A 20,479-nucleotide genomic window follows, 5' to 3' on the forward strand; every position below is an offset into this window, starting at 1 on the left:
TTATCTATGCATATTCATGTGCCCTCGTAATCTTACATGAAAATGGCTTCCCCTCGCAACGACATCTCTTCCGATGGCGCATGAGTAGTCGAATATTCGATCTGTAAATAATATTCGAAAAATAAAAATACTATTCAAATTTTACTACGTTGCTTTGCTGGCCGTAAATGCAGTGAATCCATGATAAATCTCACTAAACTCGCATTTATAACTAAATCCACTGGGTGACGCTGTGGAGCGTGTTATTAAGTTGATTGTATTTGATCACATAATGTCATGTCTGCCTCGCGATGTTTGGAATTACTCAGATGAAAATTTAAAATGATCTTACAAAAGTTACTTTTGATCAAATTAATTAATGAAACTGATCATAATAGCATGACCCCAGGCGAATGAGGAAAGACAGCAGTCCATCACTGCATTCACGAGTGCAGGTAAGCGCAGATGTTCACCGAGTGAGAGCGAGATGACATATATGGTAGCAAAATGATCTTGAGACAAATGCTTCCTTTAAGTTTTGTCAAGGGTTTAAGAACAGAAAACACAAAGTGCTGTTAGAAACGTCACATAACACCGTTATCTGTGTGTCTCTGCAACGTCTGTCAGCAGAGCGCGTTTCCTCACCCGAGAATATTAACGCGATAACCATATAGCGACTCGAGTGTATGTACGTTCTGCATTTTGCCGATCATGCTGCTTGAGCTTATAATGCTTTTGTTCTTTTTCTCAAAATAACATTGTTTAAATAAACAAATATTCGAATATTAGTTTTTTATGAGCCCAAATCTTCGAATACAATATTTTGAAAAATACTCATCCCTAGTATGTGTAACCAGTCCTACTCGCCCCACTCCAAACAGGATTCGAACCAGGGTCTATGGCGTGGGAGGCAGACGCTAACAACCGCAGCCGCTAGTGTCAGTTGTTAACATGCCTCTTGGGATCAGGGGAGTGAGGTTTACATGCACAGCTCTTACTGGCCTACATCCATTACACCCCCCCCCCCCCAAATTTCACTCCCATCTGGGTCACGGCACCAAATGTAACTGGTCCTACTCTGGGTTTCCGGAGTGGGAGGAAGGCCCACTAATAAAGATGCTAAAGACCGCAGCCACTAGTGTCAGTTGTTAACGTGCCTCTTGAGATCAGGGGAGTGAGGTTTACAAGCACAGCTCCTAATGATCTACGTCCATTACACTCACCCCCCTAAACCTCACTCCCACCCGGGTCCTGGCACCAAATGTAACCGTCCTACTCGACCTGCTCCGAGCGGGATTCAAATCAGGCGTGGGAGGTGGGCACGCTAACAAGGACACTAAAGACTGCAGCTGTTAGCATCAGTAGCTAGCACATCTCAGGGGAGTGAGGTTTACATGCACAGCTCTTACTGGCCTACATCCGTTAGACTAAGCCCACTAAACCTCACTTCCCTCCGGGTCACGGCAGCAAATGTAACTGGTCCTACTCCGGGTCTCCGGAGTGGGTGGTGGGCGCACTAACAAAGATGCTAAAGACCGCAGCCACTTGTGTCAGTTGTTAACGCGCCTCTTGAGATCAGGGTAGTGAGGTTTACACGCATAGCTCCTAGTGATCTATGTCCATTACACCTACTGATCTATGTCCATTACACTCACCCCCCTAAACCTCACTCCCATCCGGGTCTTGGCACAAAAATTTAACCATCCTACTCGACCTGCTGCGAGCAGGATTCATACCAGGCGTGGGAGGTGGGCACGCTAACAAGGACACTAAAGACCGCAGCTGTTAGCATCAGTTGCTTGTACGCCTCTTGGGGTCAGGGGAGTGAGGTTTACATGCACAGCTCTTACTGGCCTACATCTGTTACACTCACCCCCAAACCTCACTCCCATCTGGGTCACGGCAGCAAATGTAACTGGTCCTACTCCGGAGTGGGAGGAAGGCCCACTAACGAAGATGCTAAAGCATCAGCCACTAGTGTCTGTTGTTAACGCACCTCTTGAGATCAGGGGAGTGAGGTTTACAAGCACAGCTCCTACTGATCTACGTCCATTACAACCCCCCCCCCCCCCCCCCCCCAAACCTCACTCCCATCCGGGTCACAGCAGAAAATGTAACCGTCCTACTCGACCTGCTCCGAGCGGGATTCAAACCAGGCGTGGGAGGTGGGCACGCTAACAAGGACACTAAAGACTGCAGCTGTTAGCGTCAGTCGCTAGCACACCTCAGGGGAGTGAGGTGCACAGCTCTTACTGGCCTACATCCGTTACACTCACTCCCCTAAACCTCACTCCCCTCCGGGTCACGGCACCAAATGTAACTGGTCCTACTCGACCTACTCCTGGTCCTACTCCAGGTCTACGGAGTGGGAGGGGGTCAGTCATTAGCACGCCTCTTGAGATCAGGGGAGTGAGGTTTACACGCACAGCTCTTACTGACCTACATCCGTGTGCACCGGCGTGAGGACGGGACAGTAATCCCTCCCCTCTAGCAACCTGTCACTCACATGAATCGTATCAATTAGCTAACGACAACGATCCAGTCAATTCCTTATGGGCTCGCCCTACATTTATTCTTATTGGAGAAGCCGTTTTCAGCAGATATACTTGCAACATTCATGTTGACTTTAAGCGACCGTGAATCACCGAAAAGTACCAAAATTAAGACATGGTACCATGACTATGATATGAAGTACAGTGGAGTACATTGGTACTGCCAAAGTACTTTATTGAAGCAGTTTAACATTTGCCGTCTTTTGAGAGTGCAAAGGTTCACACCAGCATCATTCAGCCATATATTCTCAAAGCTGCTGACAGTCCTTTGAAAGATTTTTCCAGCTATGACAATACTTAGACACTCCAAAAGAACATGAGGCAAATCTTACCTCTGCAATTCAAAATGAGATAAGCAGTTACTTTTGAAAGCGAGCAAAGCCATCTTCAAAAGTACATACCTCTCCATCCTAAAAAATGAAAGGAGTGAAAATACATGAAGGGGCCAGGGCAAAAACATAACTTTGCTTAGAGGTGCAAGGCAATACATGCGCAAGCAGAAAAAGGAAAATGATGTGAAATGCCACAGTGTTTACAAATGCCCTACATCTCTAAACAGTGAGTCTGAAAGAAACTGAGTTAGTGAACTGAGAACAATGACAAAGCCAGTGATTGACTTTCTAATAAACGGTTCTGAGCAAATATCATGCTTTGTTTGAAACTAAGAAGTAGACGCTTTTATTTCGTAAGTGAAATTGAAAAGATTAGATCAGATTAGTGCATTAAACACATTCCAAAACACGCAGGACTGGAATTACTGGAATTACAAAAATAAATACAAAATGAATAAAGTCCTTTGTGTTTTACTTATCAGTTTTTTTAAGAATTGTCTGGTAATAAGATAAAGTGTTTCAAATATCAAGTCACTCCTAATCTGATGTGACATTTAATAGGTGGAATTCATGTGAATGGGCCAAAACAGAAACATTTCCAAGATTCTGGTACTCACAACTCCAGGTATTTCACAGGCCGTTTCCCTGTTATTCTGCTCAGGGTCGCAGTAGATTCTGAGTTTTTGAATTTCAAACTGTTCAGAAAGAGAGAGAGAGAGAGTACAAAATACAGGTCGTTTTAAAAAAAAGTCAAGGCCTGGGGCAGTAGGAGAGGGGAAAGGTGCTCCCTGTTGCATATAAAACACATTTGGTGTCAACATGACATGGTGTCTGCTTTTCCACAAGAACACTGCTGTGTTGCACATGTTGAAAATGTTCCATGTTCTGTTTATTCTTTGGCAAAAGATCACAAACACACACACATATTCCAATAACTTCCAATATTCCTTCAAAATTATATAATATGCTTTGTCATCTTTTTATTAACTTCATGCATCTTAAGCATTAAAACCAATATCATGTGTTTTTATTTTTCCCTTTTTGATTTGTGATTTGTCTGTATGGGGGATGGGGATTTTGAGTGATGTTTGTAGTCCAAAATAAAAGTGTCAAATGAACAAAGTAAAATTTCCCACACACAAATTATATTAAATGAGTTATATATAGAACACAGAAACTCTTGTTATTAGCGACACCGGTGGTTGTTAAATGAACTGCAGCTTATTGCTAACATAATGTACAAGCGACTGAACGTGATTCAAGGCCCGATATACTCACGGCGAAGTTCTTTTTCATTCTTCGCTTAGAAGAAAAAAGAAGCGATATACTGTTAATGAACATCTCGACGGTGTCCACGCTGCTGAGAACAACGTTTAGTTGAATATGTGAAAATGTGCTGCGCGCTTTCCGCTCAATAACAAAATAAACGCGTAGTAATGTCAGCAGTGAGAAAACAGCGGTTCAGAAAGCATCTGATCATAGCGATGTGATCCAACCTCTGCATCATGTCGACGAATTAGATAATTAACATTTATGATAGCTTGATTGTAAAGTATATTTAAGACTATAGACTATATAGATATGGCTATGTGAGACTATCATTAGAATTATTCCCTTTTCTTTGCATGACATTACAGTACAGACTAGCTCTTTCGGTATTATCCTGAACATTGTATAAGCAGTCATTTCATGTTTTTTAACGGAAGAGAGCGCGTAAACGTCACTTTCTTTTTATTTTCCCAGCAAAAACGTCCTGAGTGCTTAAAAATCAGCCTGTAGGCTTTCATAGACAAGCAAGGAAGTCAGGGAAGGTGTCTTTTACAGGAAACCCTTTGAAGTTACATAAAATGCTCTAGCACCCTGCAGACAGTTTTGGCTGTTTCCACTAGATTGTAGCAAATACTGGAAAAAAGGAATATTACCTTTTGTATGTATATTTTATATTTTATTAGTGCTCATAGTAGGCAATAACCGAGTTTGAGTTTGATAAATTGAGTGATTGTATTACATTGTATTGAATTACTAAATGACAAACAATGTATACAGTTTTAAGCAAGTTTAATATAACCATAGAGTGCTTCGCTAACAAAAATAATATAAGAACAGTAGAGTAACTACGTCAGACTGAAAGTCTGTAAAATGAGATCCAAGAAGTCATCGACATACTTACAGGTACAGTTGTTTCTTTGCTGACGTACTTCCCAACCTGTGTTTTTCCGTTAATAAAAATACCATCAGGAGGCTCCAGTGCCATGGTTTCAATTTCCAGATCATCAACATACAGGGTGACGTCTTCCTCTGTTACTAGAAGACGCAGCTGATGCCATTTTTCATCGAATAGTTTCTGTAAAATACATAAAACAAAGCAGAATGCAAGTGATGGTGTTTTACATAAAATTTTTACATTAGTACATTTCATTTATATACCATAAAGGTGACTTTATGAGGAAGATAAGAACGTCTGTTATTCAGTAGCATTGGCATCATAAAAGAAGGATTTATGTGAACGTTAAATAATAAACCTACTAGGGCTCTGTGTCACTCAACTTCAGGTGCTCATAATTTAAATACTAAGGAATAATTTCATAAAGTGTATCAGAGAGAGTATGCACTAAACGGAAAAGATCAAGTTTATGATGTATAAAAATCCATTCAGTATTTCCTTTCCAAATTCCACCAACGTTTTATCCATATGGGGACTAGTAAGTCTGGTATCCAATTTACTTGGCTGCCATGGGCAGCGAGTCCACTGTTTAGGGATGCTCTATATGAAATCTGACTGATATTGTAGCATCCCTGCTAAAACCAGTTTATGCACACATACATTTTCAGGCTGGATTCGTGCTGATTATAGCTGGTGGACCGAAACATCAACCAGCATGGTCTTTTTGGTGAAGCAGAACCATTGAGACAGCAGCACATAAATTTTGAGGATCGAAAACACAAAATTCAGTGTGCTGGTTATGATCAGCATGGGTTTTCTTGGCAGTGTTACTTTTAAAAGTAGGCCTAATGCCTTATAGGGATGGGTGATATTCTCCCCACGATAAGAATTAGTCTTCCTGCTAATAATAACGATAAAACCTAGTTGATGACGCTCTTTGTCAAGCGATCCGTAAAGCCTATTTCAGTTCATCACAATGAATGTGTATTTGACACACAGTAAACACTAGTGTAGTGGAAGTGCCCCACTTGCTGTCGCTTTGCTAAGAGCGCTCCGTGTTTCTCACACAATCGAAGAGAGAGTCTTACCACGCAGAATTGTCAATTTGGCATGCTACATGTAAATTATATTCTTTGTTGCGTTTTCCTGTAAAAAGTAGTGGGATTCTTCAACCTTTATGAACATGCAGGGACCCACTTTATATTCGGTGGCCTTAACTACTACACTCACCTAAAGGATTATTAGGAACACATACTAATACTGTGTTTGACCCCCTTTCGCCTTCAGAACTGCCTTAATTCTACGTGGCATTGATTCAACAAGGTGCTGAAAGCATTCTTTAGAAATGTTGGCCCATATTGATAGGATAGCATCTTGCAGTTGATGGAGATTTGTGGGATGCACATCCAGGGCACGAAGCTCCCGCTCCACCACATCCCAAAGATGCTCTATTGGGTTGAGATCTGGTGACTGTGGGGGCCATTTTAGTACAGTGAACTCATTGTCATGTTCAAGAAACCAATTTGAAATGATTCGAGCTTTGTGACATGGTACATTATCCTGCTGGAAGTAGCCATCAGAGGATGGGGATATGGTGGTCATAAAGGGATGGACATGGTCAGAAACAATGCTCAGGTAGGCTGTGGCATTTAAACGATGCCCAATTGGCACTAAGGGGCCTAAAGTGTGCCAAGAAAACATCCCCCACACCATTACACCACCACCACCAGCCTGCACAGTGGTAACAAGGCATCATGGATCCATGTTCTCATTCTGTTTACGCCAAATTCTGACTCTACCATCTGAATGTCTCAACAGAAATCGAGACTCATCAGACCAGGCAACATTTTCCAGTCTTCAACTGTCCAATTTTGGTGAGCTCGTGCAAATTGTAGCCTCTTTTTCCTATTTGTAGTGGAGATGAGTGGTACCCGGTGGGGTCTTCTGCTGTTGTAGCCCATCCGCCTCAAGGTTGTGTGTGTTGTGGCTTCACAAATGCTTTGCTGCATACCTCGGTTGTAACGAGTGGTTATTTCAGTCAAAGTTGCTCTTCTATCAGCTTGAATCAGTCGGCCCATTCTCCTCTGACCTCTAGCATCAACAGGACTGCCGCATACTGGATGTTTTTCCCTTTTCACACCATTCTTTGTAAACCCTAGAAATGGTTGTGTGTGAAAATCCCAGTAACTGAGCAGATTGTGAAATCCTCAGACCGGCTCGTCTGGCACCAACAACCATGCCACGCTCAAAATTGCTTAAATCACCTTTCTTTCCCATTCTGACATTCAGTTTGGAGTTCAGGAGATTGTCTTGACCAGGACCACATCCCTAAATGCATTGAAGCAACTGCCATGTGATTGGTTGATTAGATAATTGTATTAATGAGAAATTGAACAGGTGTTCCTAATAATCCTTTAGGTGAGTGTATGTGCTAACATTGAAACTATTAATTTGATACAATGCACTTATTGTGTACATACATGTTTTTACAAAGTACTTACTTTAAAAAATTACCTCCATATAATTACATCTGTAATTAATTTCAGTAGTTACATTTATAATTACACTGTTGACACTTCCCTAAAACCAAACCCAACACACCTGTCCCTAACTTTACACTTAAACTTACCCATACCACCACACCTGTCCCTAACTTTACCCTTAAACTTACCCAAACCACCACACCTGTCCCTAACCCTACCCTTAAACTTACCCATACCACTACACCTGTCCCTAACTTTACCCTTAAACTTACCCACACCACCACACCTGTCCCTAACTTTACCATTAAATTTACCCATACCACCACACCTGTCCCTAACTTTACCCTTAAACTTACCCATAGCACCACACCTGTCCCTAACTTTACCCTTAAACTTACCCACACCACCACACCTGTCCCTAACTTTACCCTTAAACTGACCCATACCACCACACCTGTCCCTAACTTTACCCTTAAACTTACCCACACCACCACACCTGTCCCTAACCCTACCCTTAAACTGACCCACACCACCACACCTGTCCCTAACTTTACCCTTAAACTTACACATACCACCACACCTGTCCCTAACTTTACCCTTAAACTTACCCATACCACCACACCTGTCCCTAACCCTACCCTTAAACTTACCCATACCACCACACTTGTCCCTAACTTTACCCTTAAACTTACCCACAACACCACACCTGTCCCTAACTTTACCCTTAAACTTACTCATACCACCACACCTGTCCCTAACTTTACCCTTAAACTTACCCATACCACCACACCTGTCCCTAACTTTACCCTTAAACTTACCCACACCACCACACCTGTCCCTAACTTTACCCTTAAACTGACCCATACCACCACACCTGTCCCTAACTTTACCCTTAAACTTACCCACACCACCACACCTGTCCCTAACCCTACCCTTAAACTGACCCACACCACCACACCTGTCCCTAACTTTACCCTTAAACTTACACATACCACCACACCTGTCCCTAACTTTACCCTTAAACTTACCCATACCACCACACCTGTCCCTAACCCTACCCTTAAACTGACCCATACCACCACACCTGTCCCTGACTTTACCCTTAAACTTACCCATACCACCACACCTGTCCCTAACCTTACCCTTAAACTTACCCACACCACCACACCTGTCCCTAACTTTACCCTTAATTTTACCCATACCACCACACCTGTCCCTAACTTTACCCTTAAACTTACCAATACCACCACACCTGTCCCTAACTTTACCCTTAAACTTACCCATACCACCACACCTGTCCCTGACCCTACCCTTAAACTTACCCATACCACCACACCTGTCCCTAACTTTACCCTTAAACTGACCCATACCACCACACCTGTCCCTAACTTTACCCTTAAACATACCCATACCACCACACCAGTCCCTAACTTTACCCTTAAACATACCCATACCACCACACCTGTCCCTAACTTTACTCTTAAACTTACCCATACCACCACACCTGTCCCTAACTTTACCCTTAAACTTACCCATACCACCACACCTGTCCCTGACCCTACCCTTAAACTTACCCCCACCACCACACCTGTCCCTAACTTTACCCTTAAACTTACCCACACCACCATACCTGTCCCTAACTTTACCCTTAAATTTACCCATACCACCACACCTGTCCCTAACTTTACCCTTAAACTTACCCATACCACCACACCTGTCCCTAACCCTACCCTTAAACTTACCAATGCCACCACACCTGTCCCTAACTTTACCCTTAAACTTACCCATACCACCACACCTGTCCCTAACTTTACCCTGAAACTTACCCATACCACCACACCTGTCCCTGACCCCACCCTTAAACTTACCCATACCACCACACCTGTCCCTGACCCTACCCTTAAACTTACCCATACCACCACACCTGTCCCTAACTTTACCCTTAAACTTAAACATACCACTACACCTGTCCCTAACTTTACCCTAAAACTTACTCATACCACCACACCTGTCCCTAACTTTACCCTTAAACTTACTCATACCACCACACCTGTCCCTAACTTTACCCTTAAACTTACTCATACCACCACACCTGTCCCTAACTTTACCCTTAAACTTACCCACACCACCACACCTGTCCCTAACTTTACCCTTAAACTTACCCACACCACCACACCTGTCCCTAACCCTACCCTTAAACTGACCCACACCACCACACCTGTCCCTAACTTTACCCTTAAACTTACCCATACCACCACACCTGTCCCTAACTTTACCCTTAAACTTACTCATACCACCACACCTGTCCCTAACTTTACCCTTAAACTTACTCATACCACCACACCTGTCCCTAACTTTACCCTTAAACTTACCCACACCACCACACCTGTCCCTAACTTTACCCTTAAACTTACCCACACCACCACACCTGTCCCTAACCCTACCCTTAAACTGACCCACACCACCACACCTGTCCCTAACTTTACTCTTAAACTTACCCATACCACCACACCTGTTCCTAACTTTACCCTTAAACTTACCCATACCACCACACCTGTCCCTAACCCTACCCTTAAACTGACCCATACCACCACACCTGTCCCTAACTTTACCCTTAAACTTACCCACACCACCACACCTGTCCCTAACTTTACCCTTAAACTTACCCACACCACCACACCTGTCCCTAACTTTACCCTTAAATTTACCCAGACCCCCACACCTGTCCCTAACTTTACCCTTAAACTTACCCATACCACCACACCTGTCCCTAACCCTACCCTTAAACTTACCAATGCCACCACACCTGTCCCTAACTTTACCCTTAAACTTACCCATACCACCACACCTGTCCCTAACTTTACCCTTAATTTTACCCATACCACCACACCTGTCCCTGACCCTACCCTTAAACTTACCCATACCACCACACCTGTCCCTAACTTTACCCTTAAACTGACCCATACCACCACACCTGTCCCTAACTTTACCCTTAAACATACCCATACCACCACACCTGTCCCTAACTTTACCCTTAAACTTACCCATACCACCACACCTGTCCCTAACTTTACTCTTAAACTTACCCATACCACCACACCTGTCCCTAACTTTACCCTTAAACTGACCCATACCACCACACCTGTCCCTAACTTTACTCTTAAACTTACCCATACCACCATACCTGTCCCTACCTTTACTCTTAAACTTACCCATACCACCACACCTGTCCCTAACTTTACTCTTAAACTTACCCATACCACCACACCTGTCCCTGACCCTACCCTTAAACTTACCCATACCACCACACCTGTCCCTAACCTTACCCTTAAACTTAAACATACCACTACACCTGTCCCTAACTTTACCCTTAAACTTACTCATACCACCAAATCTGTCCCTAACTTTACCCTTAAACTTACTCATACCACCACACCTGTCCCTAACTTTACCCTTAAACTTACCCACACCACCACACCTGTCCCTAACTTTACCCTTAAACTTACTCATACCACCACACCTGTCCCTAACTAAACCCATAAACTTACCCATACCAACACATGTCCCTAACTTTACCCTTAAACTTATCCATACCACCACACCTGTCCCTAACTAAACCCATAAACTTACCCATACCAACACATGTCCCTAACTTTACCCTTAAACTTATCCATACCAGACCATTGCATTGTCTTTTTGGTCAAGCAGAATCATTGAGACAACAGCACATACACATTTTGAGGATCCCAAGCATCCAAAACACAAAATTAAGTGTGTTGGTTATGATCAGCATGGGTTTTCTAGGCAGTTGTGTAAAGTTACTTTTAAAAGTAATGCATTACAATATTGCGTTACTCCCTAAAAAGTAAACAATTGCGTTACATAGTTACTTTTTATGGAAAGTAATGCATTCGGTTACTTTTGCATTACTTTTTCTCATGGGCTAGGCTTGCTTGTTTGTTTTCTAATATTAAAAAGTCATTTGTTTTGAAAATATAAAGGCACTTTCACACCAAAAGTGCCAATGCAAAAGGAAATGCAAATTCATGCCTTTGTAGTAGAAGCCACAGCTCAAACAAACCTTTCAGATGCACTGCCATTCTGGATCGTAGAAGAAGAGTTCAACTCTTACTTCAGCAATAAAAACAAAAAAAATTACAAATTGAATGTTTATCTATTTTTTACTTATTAGTATGGCATCGGAGGTCAGCAGCAAAGATTACTTTTTACAAGTAACTAGTAAAGTAACACGTTACTTTTAAATTTACATCAAATTATCTAAGTTATTTTTTTAAGTTACTTTTTCAAATAAGTAATGCAGTTTACATTGTTTTCCCATTTATTGACTGACAGCTCTCCTGTCCCCATGTTGAGTGAAATTGTGAGTAAATACAGTAGAATTGTGTGTGAACATGATGATTATTGTAGTTCTAGACAAATTTACTCATCTCACTTGCACAAAAACAAATTCAGTATTACTCAAAATGAATAAAAACAGTGAAATGCAATCTCAGAATACAACGCAAACCTCCTATAGTTAAATACGTTAAATAAAACAATTTAATCTCAATTTATTGACCAATGTACTTGCTACCGACCTTCGATGATTCAGTTAATCCATAAGCAAAAATTGCTTTAGATTTTTAGTTTTTATTGGTGGTGTTAAACTTTCTTCCCCTGCATCCTATTCTTCTGCGATCCCGAATGGCAGCGCAGCTGAAAGGTTTGTTGGATTGGTGCCCGCTGTACAGGCATGAATTTGCATTTCCTTTAGCCTAATATTTAAATTTTGATGTGAAAAGGTTACATTAGCCCCAAATTAAAACTTTTTTAAAACACGCACAGCCCAGGTTACAAAAGTAACACAATGCATTACTTTTCATAAAAATTAACTAAGTAACGCAATTAGTTACTTTTTAAAGGTGCAGTGTGTAAATTAGCGGCATCTACTGGTGAGGTTGTGAATTGCAACCGCCCACTATTCACCCCTCCCTTTCAAAGCACATAGAGAAGCTACGGTGGCCGACACAGGACAACAATGTCATCTGAGAAAGCAGAGAGTAGCTAGCACTCTGTAGAGAAGTTTGTCCGTTTAGGGCCACTGTAGAAACATGGCGGCGCAAAATGGAGACTTCACTTCGGTGTATATAAATAGAAACAACTCATTCTAAGGTAATAAAAACATAATGTACATTATGTAAGGTCTTTATACACCACTGAAAACATAGTTATGTATATTATATTGCATTTCTTTCAATAGATCCTCATAAATATTACAGAATGCACCTTTAAGGGAGTAACGCAATATTGTAATGCACTACTTTTGAATGTAACATTCCACAACATTGCTTACTCATGATTTCTCAACATAAGGACAGGAGAGCTGTCAGTCAATAAATGGGAAAACAAAGTAACTCGCGTTACTTATTTGAAAAATTAACTTGGAAATTTTGTTGTAACTTTAAAAGTAATGCATTACTTTCCTAGTTACTTGAAAAAAGTAATCTGATTATGTAACTGGCATTACTTGTTATTTGTTTCTAGGTGTAAGTCATTGAAATTTGAACTGATGGAGAATGAACGATTACACTTTATTTTGATGGTCCACTTTAGACATTCTACTAAGTAACTTTGGAGCATGAGAGAAGAACACTAAAACAAATTCACAAACTCTGTGTGCTAATAAGTCAAATCCGCCAGTTAATTTAGTAACACTGGTAACACTTTATTGTATTGATCAACTTTAGACATTCTTCTACCTTTAAGTAACTTTGCAACTACATGTCAACTAGCAGTCATAGAGTATTGGTAGACTGTATTTGACTGTTAGGTTAGGGTTCAGGTAGAATAAGTTGACATGTATTTGCTTACAGTCAGTAGAATGTCAACTAATGATATAATGAGAGTTAGTTGACATGTAGTTGCAAAGAAAGGTAGTAGAATGTCTAAAGTGGATCATTAAAATAAAGTCGGATTAGACTTATTAGCACAATCTGTTTGCAGTGAATCTGTTTCAGTGTTCTTCTCTCATGCTCTGTGTTTACCTTAGCAGGTGTTTTTCTGAAGACCACAGTTTGAGTTCCGCTTGGTGAATTGCTGGTGGTTGTGGTGAACATCACTGTTCTGTCCAGACCATTTAGAGTAACGGCCATTTGAGGCTTTTCATCCTTAGTCTGTATCCGCCACAGATCCCACTCCTCCATAACCACAGAGCCTTTGTACTTCAGCGTGGCCACAAAAACATAGGATGGTGGAAGTCCACCTGGAAATAACATCCTACGGACATTAAGATGAAGATGCTGTTTCAAATCAAACAGAGTATACTTGCAAGAATAGAGAAGCATGATACCATAAATACCTTTACCTAGTGTTCTCGCTCAGGTCATCTCGGGATGTCACCTGGTAGGCTTTACTGCCGTAAAATGATCCTTGTGTCTTTTTGGCTTTTTTAGCCAAGTTGAGATGGAGGAGGATGTCAAATCCTTTGGCATCCCGAGAATTGACTGGGATCTTTGTTGGACATACAGTCTCTATGATACATTAAATAGAGAAAACGAGGTCAATTGCCACACTACAACAAATTACGCATTCATCGGAATTAAGCAAACGAAACAATTCCTCCACCTTGAATTAGCTTTAATATTAATATCAAAACAATGTGCACAGTGACAAAAAAAATAATGGCTGAAAAGGGTTAAATATTTATGGAATGAGGTGATTTAGTTTAGTTTAAAAAAAAATCGTAGGAAGACCTTGGAGTGGAACACTGGACATTGTGCAAATATGCAGTCCGACTAAAGAATGTCCCCGCCATTGCAAATACCAGACAAAAGATGACCTCTTCTATCATAAAGTGCCTGAATCATTAACTTTTCCAGTGTCCGGAAAGACTTTCTATCATGAGCTTCAGGAGTCTCAGCAAACTTTTATGGAGGCCAGTTTTTCCAACCAAATGGCTATATTGCACTCCTTTTTATTTTCGCTTTTTAACAAGTCTGCCTGGAGTTGTTGCTGAGTAATCCATTGTAAGAACAGAAAAGCGCCTTGGGAAATATGCTTCCTCCCCATTTCAAGACTTGTGGATGATCAAGTGGCATTTGATCACTTCTTTTCCAGCACTGTTACACTTAATATCGTGCTACTTCTGCTTTACTGCAAATCCAGGTCATACCTTGCAGTAATTAAATAATGTTGGTTGGAGGGAACTATACAAACTTGACATTTGCATCTGCCAAAATTGGATTAGCGGTGTATAAACATCTCAGAATTGCTGGCCTTTTGCAGAACTTCCAAACAATCCGACTGGCTTGTTTGTAAGCTCGCTAGGAATTGATGTCACAATCTCTGAAACATGCTCAGCAATCCATGATCCTGATTTCACACTTTTGGACAATTTACAGCCACCTTGGTGAACTCCGAACACCTGGATGTTGTAGGACATAAATCAAACCGTAATCCGTGCATTAAGGCGAGAGGCACCAAATTATGCATGCAGCTCAAACACGGGGATGCCATAAACCTGTCTCCACGGGTACATGACATGCTAAAGCAACAAAGTCTCGCTCCCCTCGTGGCCGTAAAACTGTATAATTTCATCGTGACACGTGAGAACAATATGACACAAACGAATGAGATATGAAAGCCTAGAGACATAGAGGAACACGGAGGCTTACCTTCACACAGCTTCTGCCTAATAACTTCACGGATCTTTGCGATCGCTTTATAGTCTTTCACAGAGAAAACATAGGCCGAGGATGGTTTGTTGGCAATGGCCCTGAGCTCTGCATCCTCAGTCTCAGACCCGACGCCAATCGCGAAGAGAATTATCCCCTTTTTCCTCGCTGCTTCTGCAGCTGCCTGCACTTCGTCTTGGGACTTCCCGTCCGTCAGAACCACAGCGATTTTTGCAATGCCATTCGGGCCTCGCTCGGACAGGGCAAAGAGTTTGTCGTTGGCAAACTTGATAGCCTTCCCTGTGTTTGTGTTCCCACCCATGTACTCTATGGACTCCATGGCCTTGATGAGGTCATTGCTTGAGAAATGTTTTCCAAGGGGTATATGTAAGTAGGGGTCGTCGCTATATTGCACCACCCCGACTTGGGTGAACTTCTGACCGATGTTGAAGCTCATGGTGATATTCACCAGCCACCGTTTGACAATCTCAAAGTTCATGTCATCCACACTCCATGATCCGTCGAGTATGAACACCAAATCACTTGGCGCTGTCCTACAACCTGAAATTGAGAAACGAAGACAAGTTTTTACACAGCGTGAGTTGACCATTTGACCTGCTCACGCTACAAGGCACACACCAAAGTTCAGTCTTTAATGTTTCAATGGTTCTGTTATCAGAGTATGGACCGTGTTCCCAATTGGATGACCAAGTCGTTGCATTTGCTCTGTATTAAGACAGCCACAATGAACACTGCATCATTAGGTCATGTTATCTGAGTCAATAGTCTTCATGCAACATACACTAATGAAGATGAGAGAAGCACGCTTACTTAATCTCATGTCCTCATCTTGTGCTGTGCAAAACAAGTGAAGGAGCATGAAGTAAAGACACCAAAACACAAAATGCATGGATCTCATTTTGCAACCCATGTTCCTGAAGTACCAAGCTCCAGTTTAGCACCTGAAGAGAAACGAAGACAAGACATGCATTTCTTAGATGTCTCCACATGAATGCCATTGGATTTGCAGATGTTTAGTTTTATAGTTTTGTTAAATGAATAACATGCTTTTTTAATCAATGTGAACATCTCAACCAAAACAGTTGAGCTGCAGTTTTATTGCATTTGTTGTGCACAGGATACAATGCGGTTAATTCGGTCCATGCTAACAAAGATGGTTGTGCATTTCTAGGCTTTGGGCATGAAAACCACAGAATGGAAATGATGATAGTGTGTAACCTGTTTATGTAACTGGGACGAGAAACAGGCATATTATGCAATACTTCTCAATCATTTGACCATCTCAATTCAATTAATGAGATCACTTAAATGTACAATTAGTCTTTAAAGGAATATCCATAAAGCTTATGGTGAGAGATGATGGATTTTGGAGCAAATGTGAAGTTTGTGGAGCTTGAATGTGAATAAAAGCATTTTTTCATCTATTAAAACTTGTTTATTAGTCGTTAGGTTCTAGTCATTTTTGTGTTCGTTTTACGTAAAAGTTGTAAAAATGCATAGAACCTTACACAGAAAACTGATTATTCTCTCTAAAATCATGTCAAGGCACAAATTGTTTACATTTTGTGGCTATGCTTTTTCCACAGTAAGCATTTTTATGTTTGAAAATCAAAATTGACTTTTGTAATAATCAACATTAGTGCTGTTGATTGAGCTTAACTTTGTCCTTTAGGGTGAATTTATTTTATTATAATTATTATTTTAGCCTGACAATCTCACTAAGTTGAATCATGTCATGTTTTGAAATAGTTCTTCATCTAACTCTGGCTGCTGTTGGAAACTGTGTGCTGTTTCCAGAAAGAAAAAGAACTGCAGACATTATAAAAAACACCGTAATAAATGAAGACCAGATATGCTCCCTCTGGAAGGGGTGGGGGCGTTTTTTGGCCTACTGATTGCTGCGGTCAAACAAAGATTCCCAATGCAAGTTACCATCCTCACCAGCTGAGAGATCATGAGCATGACTGGAACACGAGTGACATTTTTATACATCCTTCAACCTTGACTGGGGTTTTCCAGTCTTTGACCTGGAGGTAGAACTAGCCTCAGCCTCAGATGTCCCGCCAACGGACCTGTTGGCTGAACGTCTACAGCATAAGGCACTCAAAATGGGAAACACTTCGAATTCTATAGGATTTCAGGGAGACGTGCGTGTCGCGGTCTTTAACGGTCCGCCTGGAAACAAAGCCATCGCGAAGGCAAACCCCCTCATGGAAAAAGAAAGCCGTGGTGTTTACAACTGTGACGAGCGCTTATCGGGATCAACTCAACGCTGGATTTTCAAAAATGGATTCTTGAAGGAATACTTTATTATTCATGCACGCCGGGGGGGCATCGACTTTACATTTTCACACCCCTAAACATGATGTGGTACAAAGCGAACTTTCCGTACATGTCGGTCAGACGGCCTCTGGGAATCTTGGGAGCCCTGTTGTCAGTCTGTGATGGAGTCCAGACCTGCTGTCAGTCTATGCGAGACTGTGCTGGAACTAGCCTTCAGTCCAGTGCTTTGCAGAGCCCAGCACAAGGGGAGGTATGTGGAATGCTCCATTATTTTCACGAGCATGTCTGCATGCTAAGCACCCAAGCCCACGCCCCCCCCACACACACACTATTCCTTGGAACTGGACATCTTTCCGCCAGGGAAAATTATTGCTCTGGACAATGACCAAGCTCATTTTCATGTGGCAAAGCCAAAGCAACTTTAGCCCCAAAAAAAAGAAGCCGCAGAACGAATTTGAATTGACTATTTGGTAATGCACCATTACTCTCACGGAATTAATGACTGCAGGTCTTGCACAAAAACTGGAAAGACATGTGTGTCTGCCAGTCTCAACCTCTAGCCATATGGCTTTTCTCTGCACCATGACCTTCTCATTGACCTTGGAAGTTATTGGGGACCTCCAGACAGTTTACGGTTCCCCAGGTCAAGATGAAGGAGACTTTGGAAGGGTAATGTAGCTGGAATGCAACGTGTTTAAACATTCTCCGCTACCAAAAGGAATTTCCCCTTAAATTTAGCCCGAGAGTATCCTCCGCATGTATCTTCCAAAACATGACATTTAAATCTCGGTGGAATTTTAGCACTGGTAATTCATGGTGTTTGTAGTGATTCTTGTTTAAGATTTATTTCACATTGATGGGTTTCGTCCAACTGGATGTGGGAGGCAGGAAACTCTTGTTGAACAGCTGATTCCTCCCTGTCCTCCAGATGAGGCGTTAACCTCTCCGTATTCTAAGCGGGAAAGCTGCCAAATATGTATGCTTTATTTAGTCGCTTTCCCAGGAAAGGCATGTTCCTTGTAGCTCTAATTTCGCTCCACATCTGTAGTTACTCTTGATTTATTGTGTATGGCTTGTCTTGGATCAGTTATCTTCATGTTTTCTAACTGGCAGCCATTGTCTTAGTAAAACCTCTCTGCCTGTTTTCCATTGCACAGCTATAAATGTGCTATTGTAATCCAGTGGTTTTCGATACCAAAATCAACAACTGCTGTAAGGCATGTTCAATTAGTTTGCCAACATGAGGGGAAAATAAACGGGGGGCCAAGTTCCTCCGGCTCCAATGGAATAGCCAAAACATTATATCAGAGAGACCGCTGAAACGATTTCACATAATCAAGACCGTAAAGGCAACAGTCTACCGAGGACAGAGCTGTTACGAGGGAGTTTCCACCAAGTTACGTACGTGATCAACATGCATGTCTTGCTCGCAATGTGTTGGAGAATCTCCCTTTTGAGCCCTTCCAGCCTTTTTTTAATCACTGCTGTTACCCAAACAAAAAAGGAAAAGCCTACATTGTGTTGGATTGAATAGCTTGTATGCACATTTAAACCGCGAACCGGGTGCCGGACAAAGCCCTGTTAAATAATTCCATTCATTCTTGACTTGTGACAGTGGCAGGAACTGATAACCATCCGTTTCTAATAAATTCTGCACAATCAAAGACTTGCAAATGTCAGAAAGGACAAAGCGTTTGAGGTTCAATCTTTTTAAATGTTTTCAAATGGAAACGCATCAACTCGACCCTCCATAGACAATGACGCACACCACCATCAAATGAAAAGAAAATGTGGATTTTATTTTTTAAACAAATGACCTAATCTGTTGGGGGTTAGCCTTGAGATCATGAGATGTAAAACAGTATCTTCTACATGCTGGTTAAAGAGAATCAATGCATCATAACAGTCAAAGAGAGAAAAGACAAAGATTTACCAGAGTTTGATGTGCACGAAGCTGGAGTCTTATTGAATAAAATCCCCCTTACTCACTCTGTCCGGTGTCCCATGGTCAGGGTTGTGCAAAGCGCAGGGTTGGAGGAGGTGGGTTTGAGGAGGCTGCAGAGTTGCAGATGTGAGCCTGCCCTCTCCATTCACCTTCCAACTCTCTCTCTCTCTCTCTCTCTCTCTCTCTCTCTCCCTCTTGGTTACAGAGGTTGAAATAAGACGCAGATAAGGAGAACTTCACTAAATAGAAGAGAGAAGGAGTCAGCCCCCTTTTTGTGGAAGCAGAAGGAAAATTATAGTAATTCCAATATTCGTCCAAGGTTCGGATTGTGCATGACAGCTGAGAGGATAAATATTGTAAGGGGGGGGTTTAGGAATGAGCCAGAAGATTAGATAAGGGAACATGCTTTCACATTCTCTGATTCTAATTTGCAAGGTTAAAGGTTGTTGCCTGTTTTTGCTTTCTACAGTATGTCGTTCATTTTTTGGACAATTTTCTGTCAGCGTGTGTGTGGTCTTTTGTAAGTCATTTATAATGATGCTGCATTTCTTTGGTAAATTTGCATCTAAAACAGCCAATTTATAATATTGCGAAACATTTTATATGAAAGGACCCACATCTTGTCCATTCTAAGAGCATTTAGACATCAGAAGCACTTTTATGCATAAGACATGACAATTTATCCTCTCCAGAATGTAATTTTGGAAACAAGAAATGTCTACTATTGAGCTACTCATGGATTTGAAAGCTGAACATTTGCATCTTGTGGTTTTGGCACTAAAAGTAACCTATGTGCTTTGGCTTATTGTGATTTTTCCAAAACATCTTTATGTTCTTCTCTGCTATATTGAGCACAAAGTTTTCTTGGCCTAATACTCTCTTAAATTGGATCATTTCAACCATGTTATTCATATTTTATATGGAACAGTGCGGGACTGTAAATCAAATATAATCAAATGTAGTCAGTCATTTTAGATTCACAATCAGAAATCTTTGGAACCTCTACAGTTATTATTATGTAATTGTGACAAATCCTTAATAAATGCC

The 20,479-nt window shown here is 41.5% G+C and overlaps 1 protein-coding gene across 3 annotated transcripts in view; it reads right to left on the reverse strand.

Annotated features, from left to right (window-relative positions):
• The window catches only part of col21a1 (collagen, type XXI, alpha 1), a 103,752-nt gene extending 83,958 nt beyond the window's left edge, over nt 1-19,794 (reverse strand). For 2 of the 3 annotated variants that reach the window (XM_079842858.1, XM_079842860.1), the window contains exons 1-7: nt 19,421-19,512; nt 16,015-16,145; nt 15,184-15,744; nt 13,875-14,040; nt 13,555-13,786; nt 5,034-5,207; nt 3,481-3,558 (exon numbers count right to left, since the gene is read on the reverse strand). In XM_079842858.1, the coding sequence (XP_079698984.1) occupies nt 3,481-3,558; nt 5,034-5,207; nt 13,555-13,786; nt 13,875-14,040; nt 15,184-15,744; nt 16,015-16,114 (1,311 nt within the window). In that variant the 5' untranslated portion in view covers nt 16,115-16,145; nt 19,421-19,512. Of the gene's footprint in view, nt 1-3,480; nt 3,559-5,033; nt 5,208-13,554; nt 13,787-13,874; nt 14,041-15,183; nt 15,745-16,014; nt 16,146-19,420 lie in introns of all 3 variants that reach the window. The other variant, XM_079842859.1, reaches the window with a different exon arrangement.
• Nucleotides 19,795-20,479: the final 685 nt, after the last annotated feature.

Source organism: Gobio gobio (genome assembly GCF_949357685.1).
Source record: "Gobio gobio genome assembly, chromosome: 18".
Classification (NCBI taxonomy): domain Eukaryota; kingdom Metazoa; phylum Chordata; class Actinopteri; order Cypriniformes; family Gobionidae; genus Gobio; species Gobio gobio.